A 19053-nucleotide genomic window follows, 5' to 3' on the forward strand; every position below is an offset into this window, starting at 1 on the left:
CTTCTCCCATGGAAAATCCACCTTTCCAGTTATTATAAAAGCCAGAGACCTAGTGTTTTCTTTCTTTTACTTATGTTCCAAATCATCATCAAATCTGGTCAGTTCTACCTCTGAAATATCCAGCCACATATCATCATTTCCACTGCTTATAACCTGGCCCATTGCCATGGCCATTCCTTCTCTGAATTACTGTCATAAACCCTCACTAATTCTCTCCTGCTTTAACTCCTGCCCACGACATCAGCTTGAGTGTTTTTCTACTCACTAACCCTCTGGCCATCCCTAACATGCCAAGCACACTCCTACATCAGTACTATTCTCAAATATCATCCCATTAGATAGATCCTTCCTCTCCATCCAACCATGTCCCACCGGGGCCCTTGGACTGCCTTTTCCTTGCTGTATTTTTCTCCAAATTATCACAACCTGCCATCCACAGGTGTACTGGTTTTAATGGGATTTAAGCTCGATGGGAACAGATGTTTAGTTCACTGCCTTCATTGCAACATATTTGACACTAGACCAGGGCCTGACTTATATGAGGTGCTTAAGTAGCTATCAGCTGAATGAATGAGAAAATAGTCCCTACATTCAAGAAGTACTCAGGCCAATGACAGATGGAGATGATAAACACATTTAACATATAAAAAACTGTGCTAAGGGGAGTTTAATAGTTATTTCTTATTTTTTTCCTACTTTCTTATCAAATAACACATTCTAACCAAATCAAATTTGGGGAGGTCTCAATCAAAAGGAAGAGAGCCCACTCTGTAACCTGGTCTGTGAATCTAGATATCAAATCTATACCAATGCGGTGCTCAAGCTCCCATTCTTAAAGACGCTGCTTTCTTCTACTCCAGTCCTAATTCCTTCCTTCGCATCTCTGTCAAATTCTAGGTCCACTCTGATTAGATGTACCATCTCCCCTCCATCTCCTACCTCTTCTCTTTTAGTTCTAAATTTACAGGAGCTGAATAATAGCACTGAAAGAGAAGAGCTACTTCTCATTTCTTAGCTACAAATGCAGCAAAACAGTATTGACAAAGAAAATACATCTTTAAAAACACTACCATTTCTAAGAATGTACTCAAACTCAGTCAGTGTTTGGGGAAGCCAAGAATAGCACTGTACTGTTTCACCTGAAGGCAACACAGAGTTTATAAGAAAAAATATGTGGGTAAGTTCCTAAGTGGTAAAACGCATCCATGAACCAGTAATGATGTAACCAACCATACCAAAAGGACCACAGAAAAAAATGACATTCACAGATAGAATGAACTACCTATTTAGCTTCTTAACTTCCTGGCTGCTTTTTAACTAGCAAATGCAGTGATAGTTCTTAATTTACTTAAGGGAAAGCTGCAGATGTGGTGACAGAAGAGAAGCGATGACAAGACACAGCCTTACCCTCTCCTCCAGTCTAGCCAGCTGCTCTTTGTAGAATGCATCCTGCTTCTTTAGCACTCGGTCTTTCTCTTCCAGCTGCTTAGCCTAAAAAAGGAAATGAGGAATATACTATATCAAGAAAAAGCAGAAGCAGCAAAGAAAGATTATAAATTGCATTAGAAATAACTATACAAAGCTCAAGATTTTTGCAATCTATTAGAGATTTTGCAATCTATAGAGAAGGATTAATGAGATGATGATTGATGTATTTAAATGTAAAGAATAAGTGTGCATTGTATTTTTTTTAACTGTAACAGCTGTGTCCTACTTTGTCCAAATGTATTTGGAAATGACAGAACATAACACACTATACTGTGTTATTTATCATAACTTCTCTTTCAGAGAGTAATTTCAAGGACTAATATTTTGCGCAATAAAAACTGTGATTGTACTCTGAGCATGAGAAACACTGTTAGTAACCTTCTTGAACAATTAAAAAGCCTTAACATTTTATACATAAAACTGATTTTGAGAGTTCTTAAAATTATCCTGTGAAACCTAACCTGTAAATATATACATTATTCTAGTTCTCCTTTTACAAAGAATTTGTTGTGTTAGATGGGAGAGCAAGAACTATTATAATTGTTTATTTCAATAACTTAAAATAATGATAATAAATAAAAACGGTTAGAAGAAATTTAAAAACCTCTAGTCATCCCTCTTCTAAATTTACAAAATCACTTTTCTTAAAATTAAAAAACAAGCAATAAATTTCTACCTATATATGTTTTTCAAGATTAGTAAAAAATGCATTTCTTATGCTATTGTTGGTATCTGGAATATTAGGTTTAATTCACTTTTATCTCTGAGAGACCCCCCCAATATCACACAAAGTAAAGTTTTTAACATACCTTTTGCTCAGCGAATGCTGAATGCACACCTGATTACTACTTATAAGAAACAGAGCAAGTATATATTTTGCACTACCATCCTCGTGCTACGTACCGTTCTTTTGCTAAGCGATCAAGTGAAGCCTGGCTCAAATGTCAGGACACCTGTCTACCTATCATCTGCTTAATTTCAATAAACCCATTTGCATGTTTTGCTACTTACTTTGTCTTCAATATCCTGCAGCATGTTAAAAACAAACAAACTATTATTTAACAATGTAAGTATTATTTTTTCCTAATGTCATAGAGAAATATGATGGATAATATCTAAAATCTAAACCAAAGAAGACAATGGGGAAAAAAATAAGAAATGGCTAACGCGGGATACATTTAAATGTCACTGTGCTATTACAATTCGAATAGAAGATTTCAATGAAAAATCTATGCTGCTTAAATGCATGTGAATGAATTAAAAAAAACATTAAGATTAGAGAAGAATACAATGATATTCAAGTATGTAATTCATTACTCCTTGGTGCAACACAGTAAAACCTTTATTAGACTGTTGGGGTGTAAAAGACAAAGTAAATGGAGAAAGAATTTTTGACAGACAAAACTAAGTGTGGAGAAAATGTACAAGACCTAAAGAAATGGGAAAAAGACAAATTACGGTACAGGTATGCCTCATTTCATTGCACTTTGCAGATACTGTGGTTTTTGATTTTGGTTTTTTAAAACAAATTTAAGGTTTGTGGTGACCCATAAGCAAGTCTATCAGGGCCACCTTTCTCATAGCACATGCTCACTCAGGGCCTCTCTGTCACAGTAAAATAAGAGTTTCATTATTCAGCTACCAAACTGACAAAATTGTAAGATAATAATACTCAATACTGGCAAGGATATAGGAAAACAGGCTCTCCTCTACACTGTTGGTCAGAGTGTGAATTGGTATAATCATTTTCAGAATCAATCTGACAAAATGTAGTAAGTCTCCATAACGCACTTAAGCAATTAAGGCAATGTGCCAAGATGTTCATTATAAGCTTACTTAGAATCTCAAAGAAAAAAAACCCCAAACCAATGAAATGGTTAAATAATATGTATACTCAAAGTTTACTATAAAGAAAAGAAAAACACTATCAACAGGAAGCACAGTCTGACCTCTTCTTCTGTCGCGAAGAGGGGTGTAAGGGACCGACCCAGAAGGACGTTCTATCAAACGACAACGCCAGAGGTTACAACAGAACGATAGGCTTATGGGTGGCTTCTATTTTCTTATTTTGCTTCTTTATATTTTCAGAATTAAAAATAGACATACTTTATAGTCAAGGGGCAAAGAAAAGAAATGTTTTGAGATGAAGAAACAGATTATGTTTCTTGATTACGGCGGTGGTTATGCAATTGTATGCATCTGTCAAAATTCATAGAACTAATTATCAAAAAGAATGAACATAAAATTTTTAAATAAATACAAATTAAGCATATCAAAATTTATACAACTAACTAAAAATGATGGATGTGTGCATACATCTTCATTAACCTTATCAGATGACCAATTTCACTCCCAGGCATTCATTCCTAGCAAATATTAAGTACAGTAGAATTTATGTCTAAGAAAATACAATCAGTATTATTTAAAGGGAGAAACAAGTATGAACAACAGAGGTTTGACCAAATAAAAATAAGGCCCAACAACAGGAGATTACATAAAAGAATCTGCCCCCGCCAATATGATCAAACATTAAAGCCACTGAAAACTGAAGTTTTAACAGAATAATTAATTTTTACAACAAAATATCAGGTGAGGAAAAAGACCACAAATCACAGAATGTACTGTAAGTTCTGACAAATGGAGGCGAGGAAAGAAGGACAGAGAAGGTTGAATGTCTAATTTATACAGGCCTGGGGGAAAGTGTGAAGTACTCCAACATATCAGTGTGATATGCATGTTTCTTATTGGGACTATTCCCTTTTTCTTATAATGAACAGTTATTACGTCTGTAATTAGAAAACAGTATCTTTTAAACAAGATTATACATGTTTACCCTTGACTAAGAGTTGGAAATGTCAACATAGTACAGTATGTAAAAGAGTGAACTATTATTAAGTAATTCCATTAACCCCTCAAATCTTTTTAAACAACTTTAACAGTTATAGATAGTAGGTCAGACAATTTCCATGATAATCCCACAATGTATCTACCACCTGATTCTCCCCCATTCAATGTATGATATTACCTCTCACGGCCGTGAGAGCGCCCATGCTAAATAATGTTTCTTTTGTTCACACAATGAGATTTAAAAAAACACAAAGAATCATATAGACATTCCATTTTAGTTATTTAGAAAACACTAGAAGAATTCAGTGCTACAACTACATTGCTTGAGCTGAGGACACCACGAAGGACACTACACCAATCAACAAATTTAACTTTGAAGAGCCGATTATAACCTAAATGAAGGATGTACAGAAATATGCTCATTCGCTTTTCTGAAATATAATCCTTGAAATTTTTTAAAGCAACATTCCAAATGGGCGGACATGTACGCTGAAGGCCAGAGGTGGGGGGATCCCTTCAAAGACCCAGCAACATCTAACTTGGGCTTGCCTCACCAATCTTTCCCTTGATTACAAACAGAATCAATAGTCTGAGATCCACTGGGAAGAATAACAGAGTAAGAATCACGGCCACAACACTATAATGGCACATCACTTTGAAACAGTTAATGCGATGCCAGGAGAAAAACTCACACGATATGAATCCTGAAACTTAAATAAGCCTCGAATACACTGACTAAGCTAATAGCTGTTGAGGATGGAAAGTCACACTCAACCGAAGAAAAAGCAGTAAACCAAAAGCTTGGAAATAAAACTTCTCTGTAGAACTCTCTGACAGATACAGAACCACTGCGAATGAACAAATAAAAGCAAGGAGGATTACAACAGAACTTATTGCTATAGACTTTTTCTTAGGAAAAAAAAGAATATAAAAGGTTTTCCTCCACCTCCTGTTTGCTATTTCTAGAAGAAATGCGCACTGATTGGTTTTCAGATCTTGCTAGATTTGGGATAACAGGATTGGCCTTGAAAACATGACAGACTGTGCTTAAGTGGATCATTATAGAAAACTAGAATGTATCCCATAAGCAAGAGAAATAAAAGAAATAAAATCAAGTTTTAAGAAACTCAAACATAAACACTCTGATATCTTAACTAAGTGTTGGTGGCTTGGTTAACAATGAACTATTCATGCATTTAGTTCCCTAAAGACTTGTTTCTTTTTAGAGAACACTGGGATTGCTGTGCTGAGAGGAAGTGTACCTTCCCATATGTACTCTTCGGTATGTCTTCATAGCGCAAACTTTTCGGCATTGCTATGTCCTGCTGTGGTTGCTCCTGGGGGCTCAGATATGGCTCAAAGTACATGACGTTGGGAACTCGGTGACATCAAAATCACGTAGCTCAGAGGTGAGGTATTGTTACCTCACACATCAAGAACAAGGAATGTTAAGGAATGTCAACAAGATTCGGCGCTGTAGAAAACTTGCGTATTTTAAATGACAAAATTCCTTGAAATGTCAGAGTTCGATTTTACAACAGCTCAAGATAGACAACAAAGGAGGTATCTGCTTAGTTTTCCAAGGGATCAGACCATGAAGCCAGAAGTGTCGGACTGCGATAAGGCAGTAACTCTGCACCACTCTGAATAGGAAATCACTATATATTTTTTTCTTCTAAGTCTTATAAACAATCTGAAATACACATATAATGAACTGAGAAAGATTAACCTTTCACAATGATATGGATAATCTGTGGCACAATCTATCTACCTATCAACTCATATAGGTAAATCAGCAAATAAGAGTAGAAGAAAAGCTTTATTCCTTGTCAGAACCATTAATACGTGAGGAACAATATATATGAATCTAATAAAATGATATGCTGACATAAAACAAAGAGGAAGAGTGAAAATATCAAAGGGGCTGAGCCATAAACTTGTAACATTACATTTAGAAGCTGTAGAACATAATCACTGTGAATATCAATTAGCTGTAACAGAATAATTAAAGTAGCCATGTATTCAATTAGTTCAATACCCAACTTGTGTTATGAATGAGAAACTGCGTAGGGTTCACGGAGCCTTCACCAAGTGACACTAATAAACAAAGAATTATGTTTAAAGCACTGTTTTCCAAACCACATCGGAATGTGACCTTCAAGAAGTTAACTCATCTAGGTGAACCTAAATGATGCCCAACCTATTATTATGTTATCATACTTTTCAGCGACTCTTTATAGGCAGAAGCATAAGCTGTAAGCAAGTCCCAGCTTGAAATATGAAACTGAACTGACGTCCACTAGTGAACTGACGTCCACTAATGCCATCTTCCTCAGGCAAGTTGAACACACACTAGAGGGGAGAGATGCAACTTCTTTCAATAGACTTCTTTATCTTACGTGTGGAACTCATACTCAAGACCCCAGGACAGGAACAAGTCAGTTCGTTTTTGTTTGCTTTGTCTTTCCCATAAGAGTTTCAAGAACCCTGGTCTACATTTCAGCTTTCTCAATACTGATAACATAACATACTGGAAATCGCCAACTGAGTATGTCCTCTGCAACTTTGGGGCATACCTGCTTATTTTTTTGAAATAAGAAAGCAGAGGTAAAGATGATTGTTGAAAACAAAATGTAAAGCCAACAACTGAATGAAGAGAAGAGACAACTGGAGTACATAACTTAGAATGAAAGGTAATCCTTGTGGTATTTTAGCTTTAAATTTTCCCAGAAGTTTTCTAATACCTTTTATGAAGATCACAGTACCCCATAAAAGAAGCAAGATTAATCTAAACCAATTTTGTAAGATTTCTTCTTGCCGTTTGGGGGATATTTTGTAAAACTTCACCCTTACTTCTGTTTCCTAGTTTATTTTATAATGCAGAACTTATTAGCACTATGACATGGTGGTGAACAGAGAGGAGACCCAGATGCCCATCCTGGCTCTGCTCGATCACCTGTGGCCACGTACCAACCCTCCCCAGCACCCATGCTCCAAATACTCCAAAACTGCTGTTGAATGTGACTTTCTTCGTGTGGGTTTTTTTACCAAATCATACCCCTACTACTTCTTTTGCATCGAATAAAATCTTCCAATGGGTTTCTTACAGCCCATGTTTTCTGATCTGCCTTGTATCACACACATTTACTTACCCACTGTGCTGCCCTCCTGAACTGTAAACTCTGAGACAGGAAACAGGCTGTATTTCTCTCTATTATATCTTTAGATCTATTAAAGATAGATCTATTAGGTCTTACCCTTGATCTGTACTTTCCATGAAGGAAGCACTCAATATGAGGCAGCTGAAGTAAACAAACTGCGCTGAGGGAAGAGCTCATACAAAGTAAGCAGACACCTTCCGGGATGCTTCAAAATGCCACAGAGTACACAGCATGACTTATGTGCACGTGTTATTTCAGGTCTGAACTAGGTGCTGCCACCCTGTTACTCAAGAAAGCACACTCCAAGAGCAAGGAGAAAGTATTCTCATTAGAAACTCAAAATCGGAAGCTCAAAACGGAGAGGAGCTACTAGAAGGCTCATTCATGCATGTCTTGATCAACAGTGATGTTTTACTAATTAGTAAAATGACTGGTGGAAATAGAATTTTATTAGCAAACGGTCCATTAACTAGCATGATAAATGTTACATTTGGGCCCTTATTAGTAAAATGAAAGCTATCAAAAAGATATAAGGGTTAGATGCCACAGTATAAAGATACTCTCACATCTGCTTCGTGAACAGGTTATGTGAATCCAATGAGGCCTGTGGCTTTAACTTTAGGGGTGGTGCCTCAGAATTGATCCCTGAGCAGTCCTGAATCAAGCCATTCATTTATGACAGAGATTCTCATCTTTGGCACCAGTGATATTTTGGACCAGACAATTCTTTGTTGTGGAAAGCAGTCCTGAGCACTGTAGTAGCATTCCTGGCCTCTCACCTGTAGTGCCCAGTAGCACCAGCCCCGCATCCTGATTTCTGACAACCAAAATGGTCTCAGACACTGCCAAATGTACTCTAAGAGGTAAAAGTGCCCCTTGTTGAGAACCATTGGATTAAAGGCCAACCACATAAGCAGCCTCATCACCCTTAGGTGAACATTTCCTGAAAAGAAAAGTACTTAAAAGAAAACCCCCAAACCCCGAGACATTAGTGGGTTTTACAAAACCGGTTATATAAATCATTCAGGCCAGCTAAAAAACTTTTGTCCCATAAATGTCTGCATGTGCTGTAGAACAGGGCTTGGGGCCTAATTGTGTTATAACCTGGTAGCAGCGTTGAACTGCAAAAGCAGAATGTACAAAATCAATGGGGGCAGCTCTCGTCTATGCAATAAATCACATCTGGCAAGAGAAAAAATCGGAAGTTATAATTCATCATTTTTTAATTAAGGAAAGTAGGTATAAAACATGTATGAAGCTCATTCTTTTCTACAGTTCTCGGTAAAAACAGAATCAAAGTTCTATCACATGAGACTTGGAATCCATTTAACTGATGGTTCAGTTCAGGCAGGAGTGATATTCAGTTGACATGAACTGGTACTGGTTGTTTAACATTTGTTATGCTTGGGCAGTAACTGTGCCATACCTGTTGTTAAATATTTTATATATCATTCCTGAGAACAAGGCATATTGTGATTCCATTATAACTTACAAGTTTCATGTTACAAAGTAACATGACATTTCAACATGAAATTTCAATATGAAAGGTGCTGAAATAGCTAACCTCTTCGGTTCAGTGGCATATAGTCTGTGCTTCTCTCCCAATATTCATCTAAAAAATATGTCCACTATCACAGTCATATATATATATATATATATTATAACCATTAAATGCTGAATCAAAAGCAAAATTAACTATTAGGGTTTCAGAGTTCTGAAAGGCAGTTTTATCTTCTCTAATGACACTGGTTTCAGCTACAATATGTTTATGAAAGACACAAATGAATACACACAGGCATCAAGTCTGAAAGAAAAGACCATGTTGAATCAAATTCAGCAACCGGACATAAAACATAAAGTTCCAGAAGACTAAATTCCATAAAATAAATAAAGACTCCATCACAGAATCATTAGCAAGCTTAAAATCTTTAAAGCTAAGAATTATAATTGAAAGAGGAGAAAGTGGTAGACCATATTTAATAAAGCCATGTGATCACATGGACTCGGAGTCGGAAGGGGTTTTATTATCAAATTCAGCTGCAGCAAAGATTGGTGTTATCAACTCCTGAATGCTACCATTACATGTAAAAGCAGAGTGGTCTCAGCTCTAAACCACAGCTGGTGTGGTACACAGTGGGAAGAAATACTAAGGTGCAATTATACTAAAATGTCTCCATCTTCTTATTCCACATTGTGGGAAATAAAACTTCCATTTCCAGACACTTACATGTAATCTTGTTTTACCATGGAGATTAAAAGTCTCAGAAGCACTCTGCACATGGAGATGCTAGTTAAACTATACTTTCTGTGCCAAGGTTTTTGGAGTCACTGATCTGACAAATAAATTGGACAATAACATGGAGACAATTACTATACAACTTCTGAATTCCTTTTCTTTGTATTAACTTGTATTTGTTCCGTTTAAATTGAGATTTAATGTTTGCACTATTGGGACCAATTGCCCAGTCAACTTCTTCAATCTACTTCACATTCAGAGCTACAAAAACATCCAGAGATCATCTAGTTCATTTTACAGGAAGTAAGTGAGCTCCGAGTTACTCACCGGCTAAGGGTTTCTTGAGATCGAAAGAGGTGGGTGTAGGAGCCCTGCCTCTTGACTGCAGCACACTTCCTACCGCTCTCTGACTCTATTTCTTTTCATGTTGGTATGAAGTTAAAAGAAGAAATCATGTAAAAATCACTAATCAAACATAGTGATTTTAAGCACTACTCAATATAAAGAGATTTTTAAAGATGTTCTGCAAGAGTGAATGCAGAGTTCACCAAAAGTGTCTTCCAAACCGCCTGTACACTATGTCAGTTTGGGTCTCCTGGGATGTAGACGAGAATCACAGTTGCAGAAGAGACTGATTATGGGGAAATGTCCAGGAAGAATGAAAAGAGAGGGATGGGAGAGAGCAGGACAGCCTCAGACAGGGTTCTGCGTCGACACTGGCACCTGGACACAGAGAGGGAAGGAGACTGTGCATCAATACCCCGAGCGCACACTGAAGCCCACAGTACAATGATTTGACACTGTCTGCTAAATGGCACCAGACCTCAAGACAGAGGTGCCACATCATCAGAGTGGCTAAATGACACAAAACAAAACGAAAATGATGACAACAAACTTTGAGCAGGTCTTAAACGTCAACTTCCATGTCAAAGAGAAAAAACTAAATCTAACTGGACCTGGGAACTACTACCTAGTCCACAATTCTATGGAGCAGAAAAAAGCAAAATTATAGGCCTCAGGCAATTAAAGCTTTAATTCCATCTTGGCTGCTAACAATCTTTTGGGGTCTTTTTTCTTATTTGTAAAAGTCCGGGGATGGGCTCAATAAGATCTAAGATCCTTCTAGCATCACATTTTGTGCATTTACATTTACCGTAACAATTCTTCAATTACTCATTTTGCATCTACTATACAGCTAGGCCAGAGGAAATCCAATAAATGCGTATGTTTTCCTGCCAAATCGCTAGGTGCAACAAGCACACATTAAACAACATTTGGAAACAACGATGTGTGTGTGACACCTGGTTGCCAGGGGCAGACACTGTGGCAGCAGCAGGGCTCCCTCTCTGCCTGACTTGGCACTGGCAGTGGGTTTGCAACTACCGGAACAGGGCCTTAACAATATGCACTGGGCTCCTTCCTGAACCTAGCACCATCTGGAAAATTCAAATAGGGCAGATCTGAGCTGGAAGGGGTCACTTTTCTAAAACAAATTCAATTCATAGCTGCTAATAAAATCACACCTAGTTCTCATTTTCTACATACAAATGAGTGAGGCCAAAAAAATAATCAGCCATCTTCATCTCATTATGGCTCTTTATAGAGGCCGTACAATTACATTAGATGCACATTCAGCTTATGCAAACTCAACTGCCCGGGGTGACGTAGGGAGTGAGAATAATTTACGTCGTACTCAGGTTTCCACATACTCCACAGGACAGCCTGGGACAGGAGACGTGCCCCAGTCTACTCAGAGCCTTCTTCCCACATACCCCGGCTGGGTGAGCATCTCTTCCCAGGGAGTGGAATTCTAGTGGCTGAAGTTATTTAGGTTTCACAACCTTTAAAAGAAAGCCAGCATTTTTATCTAATGCTCAACTGAAGAAACCCATTGACTGACCCAATGATGGAAGAAAAACCAGCAGTGATGGACTCATAAGAATAACCTTTTTCTCTTTTGTTCATAACTGTATCCATGTCAGTACATTAGCAGGGTCATAAAGGCTTACCAGTATTTGTTTATTAAGTGAATAGGTGAATAATCTTTTTGTTCTAGTTATGTTATCAGAGTCATAAAAAAAAATTTTTTTTATCTTGCCTCAGCCTCCAAGGTACCAGGGCCTTACGGCACCCACCACAATACCTGGCTATGTTTTTGTTGTAGTTGTCGTTGTTTAGCAGGCCTGGCTGTGTTTGAACATGCCTGTCCCGGTGTATGTGGCCGGCACCCTAATCACTGAGCCAGAGTCATAAATTTTATCAGGATAATATAATTAAAATAAATTTTTACTTTTAACCAACTTTTAACCTAAGAATAGAAATAATCACAGAAGGCTCTGAATTAAAAGATCTATAACTAGCAGTGATGGACTCTTAAGAATAACTTAAAACAGAAGAATTTTTCACCTCATATACTGATCTTAAAACTAAACCCTCAAGTAAGATATAGCTGTACTATATTCTAAGAAAAGTGAAACTTAGAAAAGCATTTAAAGGATAAAAATTACTTCTAAAAAAGTCCTCAACAATGGCCACTGGTCCTGAAGGGATGACAGAGTACCTGGTCCTTCCCACCATTCCAATTTTCCTCAAACCCACAGTGAGACAATTCTTAAAAATCTCAGCCTCGGCCAAAAAAAAAAAAAATCTCAGCCTCTGTACAAGGCCTCCAGCTTACCTGACCAAGGAAACAAGGTTGAGGTAAGATCGTTATAAGAATAACTAGTGATAACCTCAACCTTAAAGCAAAAAGGGAAAGAATCTTAGAAGGAAAGGCTGGGAAGAAGAGCATGCACCCAAAGGACAAATAATCTGAATGGAAGGCGGCAGCACTCATGAGGTGGGATGGAAACGAGCCTGCTCGGGTCTTGGGTTGAGCCGGTTGAAGAGCATGAGCGAACAGCCAGACAGATGCCCACTGGAGAGGCCACACTGATGTGAAGGTCAAAATCGCAGGCCAGCTCGGTCCTCGGACCTGGCTCATTCAGACTTAGTTTTATCCCCACTTTATTTGGACTCTGCTGTGGGAAGATCATTTTTAGCAGAGAACTCTAGGATTTCAAGTTCTAGAAGCCGTTGGTGCTCTGGGCCAGACGGATACCTTTAACCAGAGACTTGCTGTCAAGAAACTCCCCGGTCAATGTAATTGTAATGGCAACTTAAAATCTGCAATATCACCTGTCGCTGTTACAGACCTGTAACTGCATGCTCTCATTGTTAACAGGAAGCCTCACTACACAGCAGAGTGAAGTACGGCTGTCCCTCAGTATCTGAGGACTGGTTCCCAGACGCCCTCTTACCAAATCCCTAGATGTTTGAGTTACTGATATTAAAAGGCGTAGTATTTGCATATAACATCCATACATCCTCCTGTATACTTTAAATCATCTAGAGATGATTTATAATACCTAACACAATGTAAATGCTATGCAAACTGTTGTTATACTGTGTTAGGTTTTTTTATTCCTATTATTTTTATTGTTGTATCATTACTTTTATTGGTTTTATTTCCCTAAATATTTTCAATCTGTGGTTAGTTAAATCTGAAGATGCAAAACTTGCAGATAGCTTTTACATGAAGTTTTATATTTTCATTTCCTTTATAATTAAGGAAACAAGAGCAGACAAGAGATTTGCCTGCAATCTGCAAGCTGGAGGGGCTGCCTCATGAACACAGAATATCTGACTCTTCCCAAGGGCACTCACCAGGCAGACTCTTCTCTATATTGGACCCATGAATAAAAAGCAAGCCCACAATGTTGATTTGGTTTTGTCTGCTAGAAAGTCAGAAGATTATTAACTGCCTGACACGAACATCCTGTCTGCTTTATGGTTATAGCTATCATTTTAATTATATATTGCTTTTCTGGCTTAAAAATCATCCTCCTGTGACTATGATTTTCATTAATCCAGCATTTGATCAGATGCTAGAAAGCTCCTAGCAACTGTTCAGACTGAGGAGCTAAATGATCAGATTCCAGCCCAGAGGAAAGTGATTCCTACCCTTAAACCAAGCACAAGTATATCACATATAAAGTGATGATCTTCGTGGCAAACTGTGACTGATTTCTGATGCCATATCTCCCAGCTATCAGAAAGGCTCAGACAAAAAGAGAAATAATTATATACATCTGAGGCAAGAATACACCTTAGAAACCAAGGCCCTTCAATGTTAAAGATACTTTTAGGATCATAAAGCTGCTTAGTCGTGAATTAAGAATAGAACAGGTTTATCTTGACTCGCGCTTTTCAAGTGACATACTGAAAGGTATCTCAGATATTCTTCAAAACCTACCTGGGAATAAAAAGGAATCCCAAAATAAAAATTCTTAACATCTTATTCCACACATAACATCACCACCACCTCATCCCAGCCACCACACACACACACACACACACACACACACACACACGATAATAAAATGCATCAACTGCATTTGCAAGGGTCAGTCGTCTACAGAGCTTCTAAGATGCAATCCCTTTCCAGGTGTTTACTGACTGAGGTGAGTACTGTAGAGTGGAAAAAGATTTTATAGACTACAAATCACAATAGCTGAACAGAAACGTTTTCACTGAAAATACTAGAAATATATGTTAAGCAAAAAAATAACCAACATGCATAACTCAATTAGGATGAAAGAGAAATATTTCACTGAAAGTTCTGGGTTGGTTCTGTAAAAATTTACAATGTCATGCAAAGGGAGGTGAGTGTGAAGAGCTCTCACCACAAAAATGGTAACTACGTGTTTGTTAAGTAGCTAGACTTAACCATTCTACAAAGTATATACACTTCAAAACATTGTGTTGCAAATACTTACAATGTTATCCATCAACTTTAATGTTTTTTAATTTAAGAGATTCACAATATTAGCCAACTATTCAATTTTTTTTAAATGTTGAATATTTTATGACCCTTGCCATTTGTCACCTTACACAGAATACTCTAGACTACAGTAAAGAATTAGCACTTTCTCTAACTCAGTGGTTCTCAATCTTCCTGATGCCGTGACCTTTTAATACAGTTCCTCATGTTGTGGTGACCCCCAACCATAAAATGATTTTCGTTGCTACTTCGTAACTGTAATTTTGTTACTGTTATGCATCTTCATGTAAATATCTGATATGCAGGATGTATTTAGGCAACCCCGGTGAAAGGGGCTGCGACCCACAGGTTGAAAACCACTGCTCTAACTGAACTAAAAAGGCAAACTGTTTGCTATGAAAAATGGCTACCACCTGCTAGTAATATGAAACTGGAAACAAGCAGTGTAATGACATTTAGCAAGTTAACGCCCCCTACCACTTTCTGAAAGGATGAGCATAAGTGACATTTCATAATCTGCTCAAAAAAAAAAAAACATAAGAAATAGATTTGTTATCTTATTACTGATAATGACCTATGAGATTATTAAAACCAGATATTGTGCCTCTGCACTATGACAAGTCTAGTTTAAGCACTGAAGGAACTGCTTTCCCAGCCCGGCTGTTTTCCCCCTGTTTCTTTTTGTCTGGTGTCAGATAAGCGCAGCAGTAAGGACGACATGATCAAGCAGAGCTGGCAACCGGCTGGAATACTTGTAAAAAGACGGCCTGGCTGTCTCTGCAACAAGCTATCTTTTGTCCTACTGGAGCTTTCTGTCACCCGAGGTAGCCTTCATCTCCAAGAGATGAAATACAACATAAAACTATTAATTGATCTATTATCCAAATAGTTCCTGTGACACTTCAGACAACTTTCCCAGTTTGGTTGGTAGAATGACGTGGCCATCAACTTACTCAGCTCTAAGCATATAACCACAATCTCAGCAAACTACACAATTCATGATAGTCCTTAAACGACTCTAGGACTTTCAATGTGCCTCTTCCCGCCAGAAGAAATACACCATGCTCTAAGTACATGCTAACTTGTTAAGTTAAATGCTAAAATAATTTAGTCATCTGAAGAACAAAACAAATATATCTATTTCTTTATTCAACAAGCACCCAGTGAAAACCTATTTTATGTAAGACCCTCAGACCCTGAGCTGGACATGGCAGACCACGATAAATCATGCCTATTGCATCTCATTCAATGACCATAAACCACAATCCTGAAGCTCCCATTTATACACAGAGCGATAAAATTAGTAAGAACCCATTCCTGTCTACAAATGCTGTTCTTCGGGAATATACAAATTGGGGTAGAGGACAGTACACACACTGTAAACAACCATAAGAAAAGGTAATATATATAAGGACAGCTGCAAGGAAAATAAAGGATCTGGATTGGAACTTGAAATCTACATTAGCAGGATTTAGACGGGCAGAAATACCAACAAAAGCCATCACAAGAAAGGAGACTATAAACAGAGACAAAGAGGAGGGAAGAAAGGAGGCCCCATCAAATAAATCAGCTGAGGAGGGAATTACAGTAAGACGGCCAGAAAGTAAGTGGGAACTGGTCTGCAGGAAGATTTAACTGGCTAAGAGGTCTGGACTTCAGCCCGTCGGCCATGAGGGGGCCTCTACAGGTTTCTGAACACAATAAAAACAGTATTTTAGGAAGAGTAATCTTAGTGTGTAGGTTAGACTAGAAAGAAGGCAGCCGCCAGTAGGGAAACCATTAAAGGGACTGTCGAGAGGACCCAGGTGTGAGATAACAGGCCCTGCACGTGCTGAATAACACTTAGGTTTCCACCAGCATTTTCTGAATGTCATCTAAAGCCAACGTATAAATTCCGGCGAGAGGGCAGTGTACTGCGAAACTGAAAAAAAGAACCAGGCTACAAACCTGGGGACTATACGAGCAAGAACACAACGCACATCACGGCCGTGCCAACGCAATCTCCACGTACAAATAACCACGGACAGCATGTGATTTGGAGATATGACACTGACACATTTAAGAGATCAAATACCCCATTCTACAATAAAATTAATTAAAGATAAAAACATAATTTTAAAAAGAGAAAAATTGGGATATATCATCATGAGGTCTTAGGAGTCGTTTTCTTTAACCATCAGGCTCAGTCTATGGTTGGAAATCTGGTGTTGAAGAGAATTATGCTGCCATCTCACGGCAAAATATACCTAGGAGTTTTCTCATGTCTAACTTGACACCCTACCAATGTCCTTCCATCAAAAGTCCAAATTTGCTACAGTCTAACAACAAATTTTAAGTCCTTTATCCGAAACGAAAGGCTATCATATAAGACCACTAACCTTACAAAAACCATGATGGGTCTAGATATACATTTTAAAATATTCTAGTTTTAATGTTTGCTCAGTATTTCCCTATAATGTTGTCCAAAATGTGAGTCAAAGTAAACTGTACTATATTCTTAACTCATGATGTAACTAGCTTTCTGATCTTGAAAGCAGCCTTTTCTATCTGAAGCCCCAGGTTTCCAAGGTATGCACTAAAAGTTAAAATTCTACATTCTCCTTCGAGGAGGAGTCCATCTTTTCAATGAGTGCCTAAAATAGCCCAAGAAGTAGTCAGAAGCACAAGCCCTCACCCCAGTTACTGGGCCCAGGCCGGGCGGGCTCCTTAAAGCTTCTGTGGACACTTCCACAACATGGAAGATGGATCCAAAGGGAGAGGGACCCCAGAGAAATCCCCAAAATCAGGAGTCTGGGAAAACCACTTCTAATAACAAAGATTAATACAAACTAATAGCTGTATGGCAATTTAGAATTGATAAAGTTCTTTTGTACTACTTATATCATTTAATTCTCAAAACAATGGTAGCACTTAATTCTCAGAGCTATGCTTAGAATACTGCATAGCAGAAAAATAGTAAAATAAATAAACCCTGCCAAAATTATCACCCCAACTTCATAATGGAGCATACCAAGGGGTCACCGAAGTGAAAGGAGGCCCAGTAACACAGCCGATAAATGGCCAAGATGTTGTTTTTTTTAAATTTTTCTTCATCAACCACTCTACCATTATAAACACAACTACCTTCATCATCTTCCCTACAAAGTTACACGAGGCTCTACTGACCATTGCCTTTTATAAAACTCTGTGGCACTTGTACCCACAGCCCACAACACACCTAGCAGTGGACATGGAGAAACTGCTAAGCCTGAGGGGTGTACAAACTGCTATTGCTTAAGGGCAGGAGCAAGAAAGAAAAAAACTTACATAAGGAAACAGCACAATCATACACAGTTGCTCCTTCAAGCACATGGGTTTGAACCGCATAGGTCCACTTATACGTGGATTCTTTTTTTAACCAAACATGGATCAAAAATATAGTATTTGTGGGAAGCAAAAACCACCTAGATAGAGGGCCAAATTTTTGCAGATATGGGATCTACAGGGCTGATTTGGGGACTTGAATATTCACAGATGTGGACATACAAAGCTGATCCTAGAACCCATCCCCAGAGAATATAGAAGGATGACTATTTATAACAAGTACAGCAGAAGTAGTTGTGGACTGAACACCCTGAAGGCAGGGATTATGTCTTTAAGTCACCACATGACCACAGCCCAGCCAAGTGCTTTGGAAGTACTTTCAGAGATGGTCCCCAAAACCTTGGTGCACGGCTGGGAGAACAGGAAGAGTCCCTCTGGCTCCTGGCAGACACGGTAGGTTTAACTAAATGCGTATTCTGTACTCTTCAACTTTCTTTTACGGATCAACTATGGGGATTTCAAGCATTGAATTTTTGACAGAGAAAGGTGAGTAGGAAAAAGTCTATTTCCGCAGTTCCCCTTTGTACATCTGTCTCTCCGTTTAACACTGTGTATTTCTACGTGTCATTTTCTCCATCTCTCTTACGCAAGAGCTAGCTCCAGGCAGGCAGCTTATTATTAATATTTCCATTTCTCTTGATCTGGCCTGACCTCCTCTAACTTTACAAACTGAACCATATCAGTAGTGTATTACAGATCAGCCAAGGGCCAGTAATGGTATGTTTCCAAGATACAGCAGAGGGAAGTGTGTGGCCACCTGTGACTCCTGGGCCCACGGCTGCCCAGCCAGCATGGCCCTTCCTGACCCAGAGTCTGAGCCGTGCTACGTGATCCTCCCTAGCACAGCACTCCAGGCAGGCATGACCGACCATCCGGAGTTGGCGGGCAGTTTGCCAGAGCACTATCTATCCTGGCTGTCAGACATGGAATGGGTGAGAGAGAGAAGAGCAAAGGAGAATAATTAAGGTAAGCAGATGCTATCATAGATTAGGGACCAAAAGAAGCACTGCCCATCCTCAGACATAACCTATCAATGGTTACAAGGAGAGGAGAAAACAGATAGAAAAGGTGGGGCAGATGGGGAGTTCCACAAATTCAGACTAAGTGGTCTTGGGAAGTTTGCCCAGTACCTAAAT

The 19053-nt window shown here is 38.5% G+C and overlaps 1 protein-coding gene across 1 annotated transcript in view; it reads right to left on the reverse strand.

The window, feature by feature from the left end:
- Positions 1–19053, reverse strand: part of CHCHD3 (coiled-coil-helix-coiled-coil-helix domain containing 3) — a 332903-nt gene that overhangs the window by 106047 nt on the left and 207803 nt on the right. The window contains exon 5 of the mRNA XM_053609566.1: positions 1408–1491. Within this exon, the coding sequence (XP_053465541.1) occupies positions 1408–1491 (84 nt within the window). The remainder of the gene's footprint in view (positions 1–1407; positions 1492–19053) is intronic.

Source organism: Nycticebus coucang, chromosome 11, assembly GCF_027406575.1.
Source record: "Nycticebus coucang isolate mNycCou1 chromosome 11, mNycCou1.pri, whole genome shotgun sequence".
Lineage (NCBI taxonomy): Eukaryota > Metazoa > Chordata > Mammalia > Primates > Lorisidae > Nycticebus > Nycticebus coucang.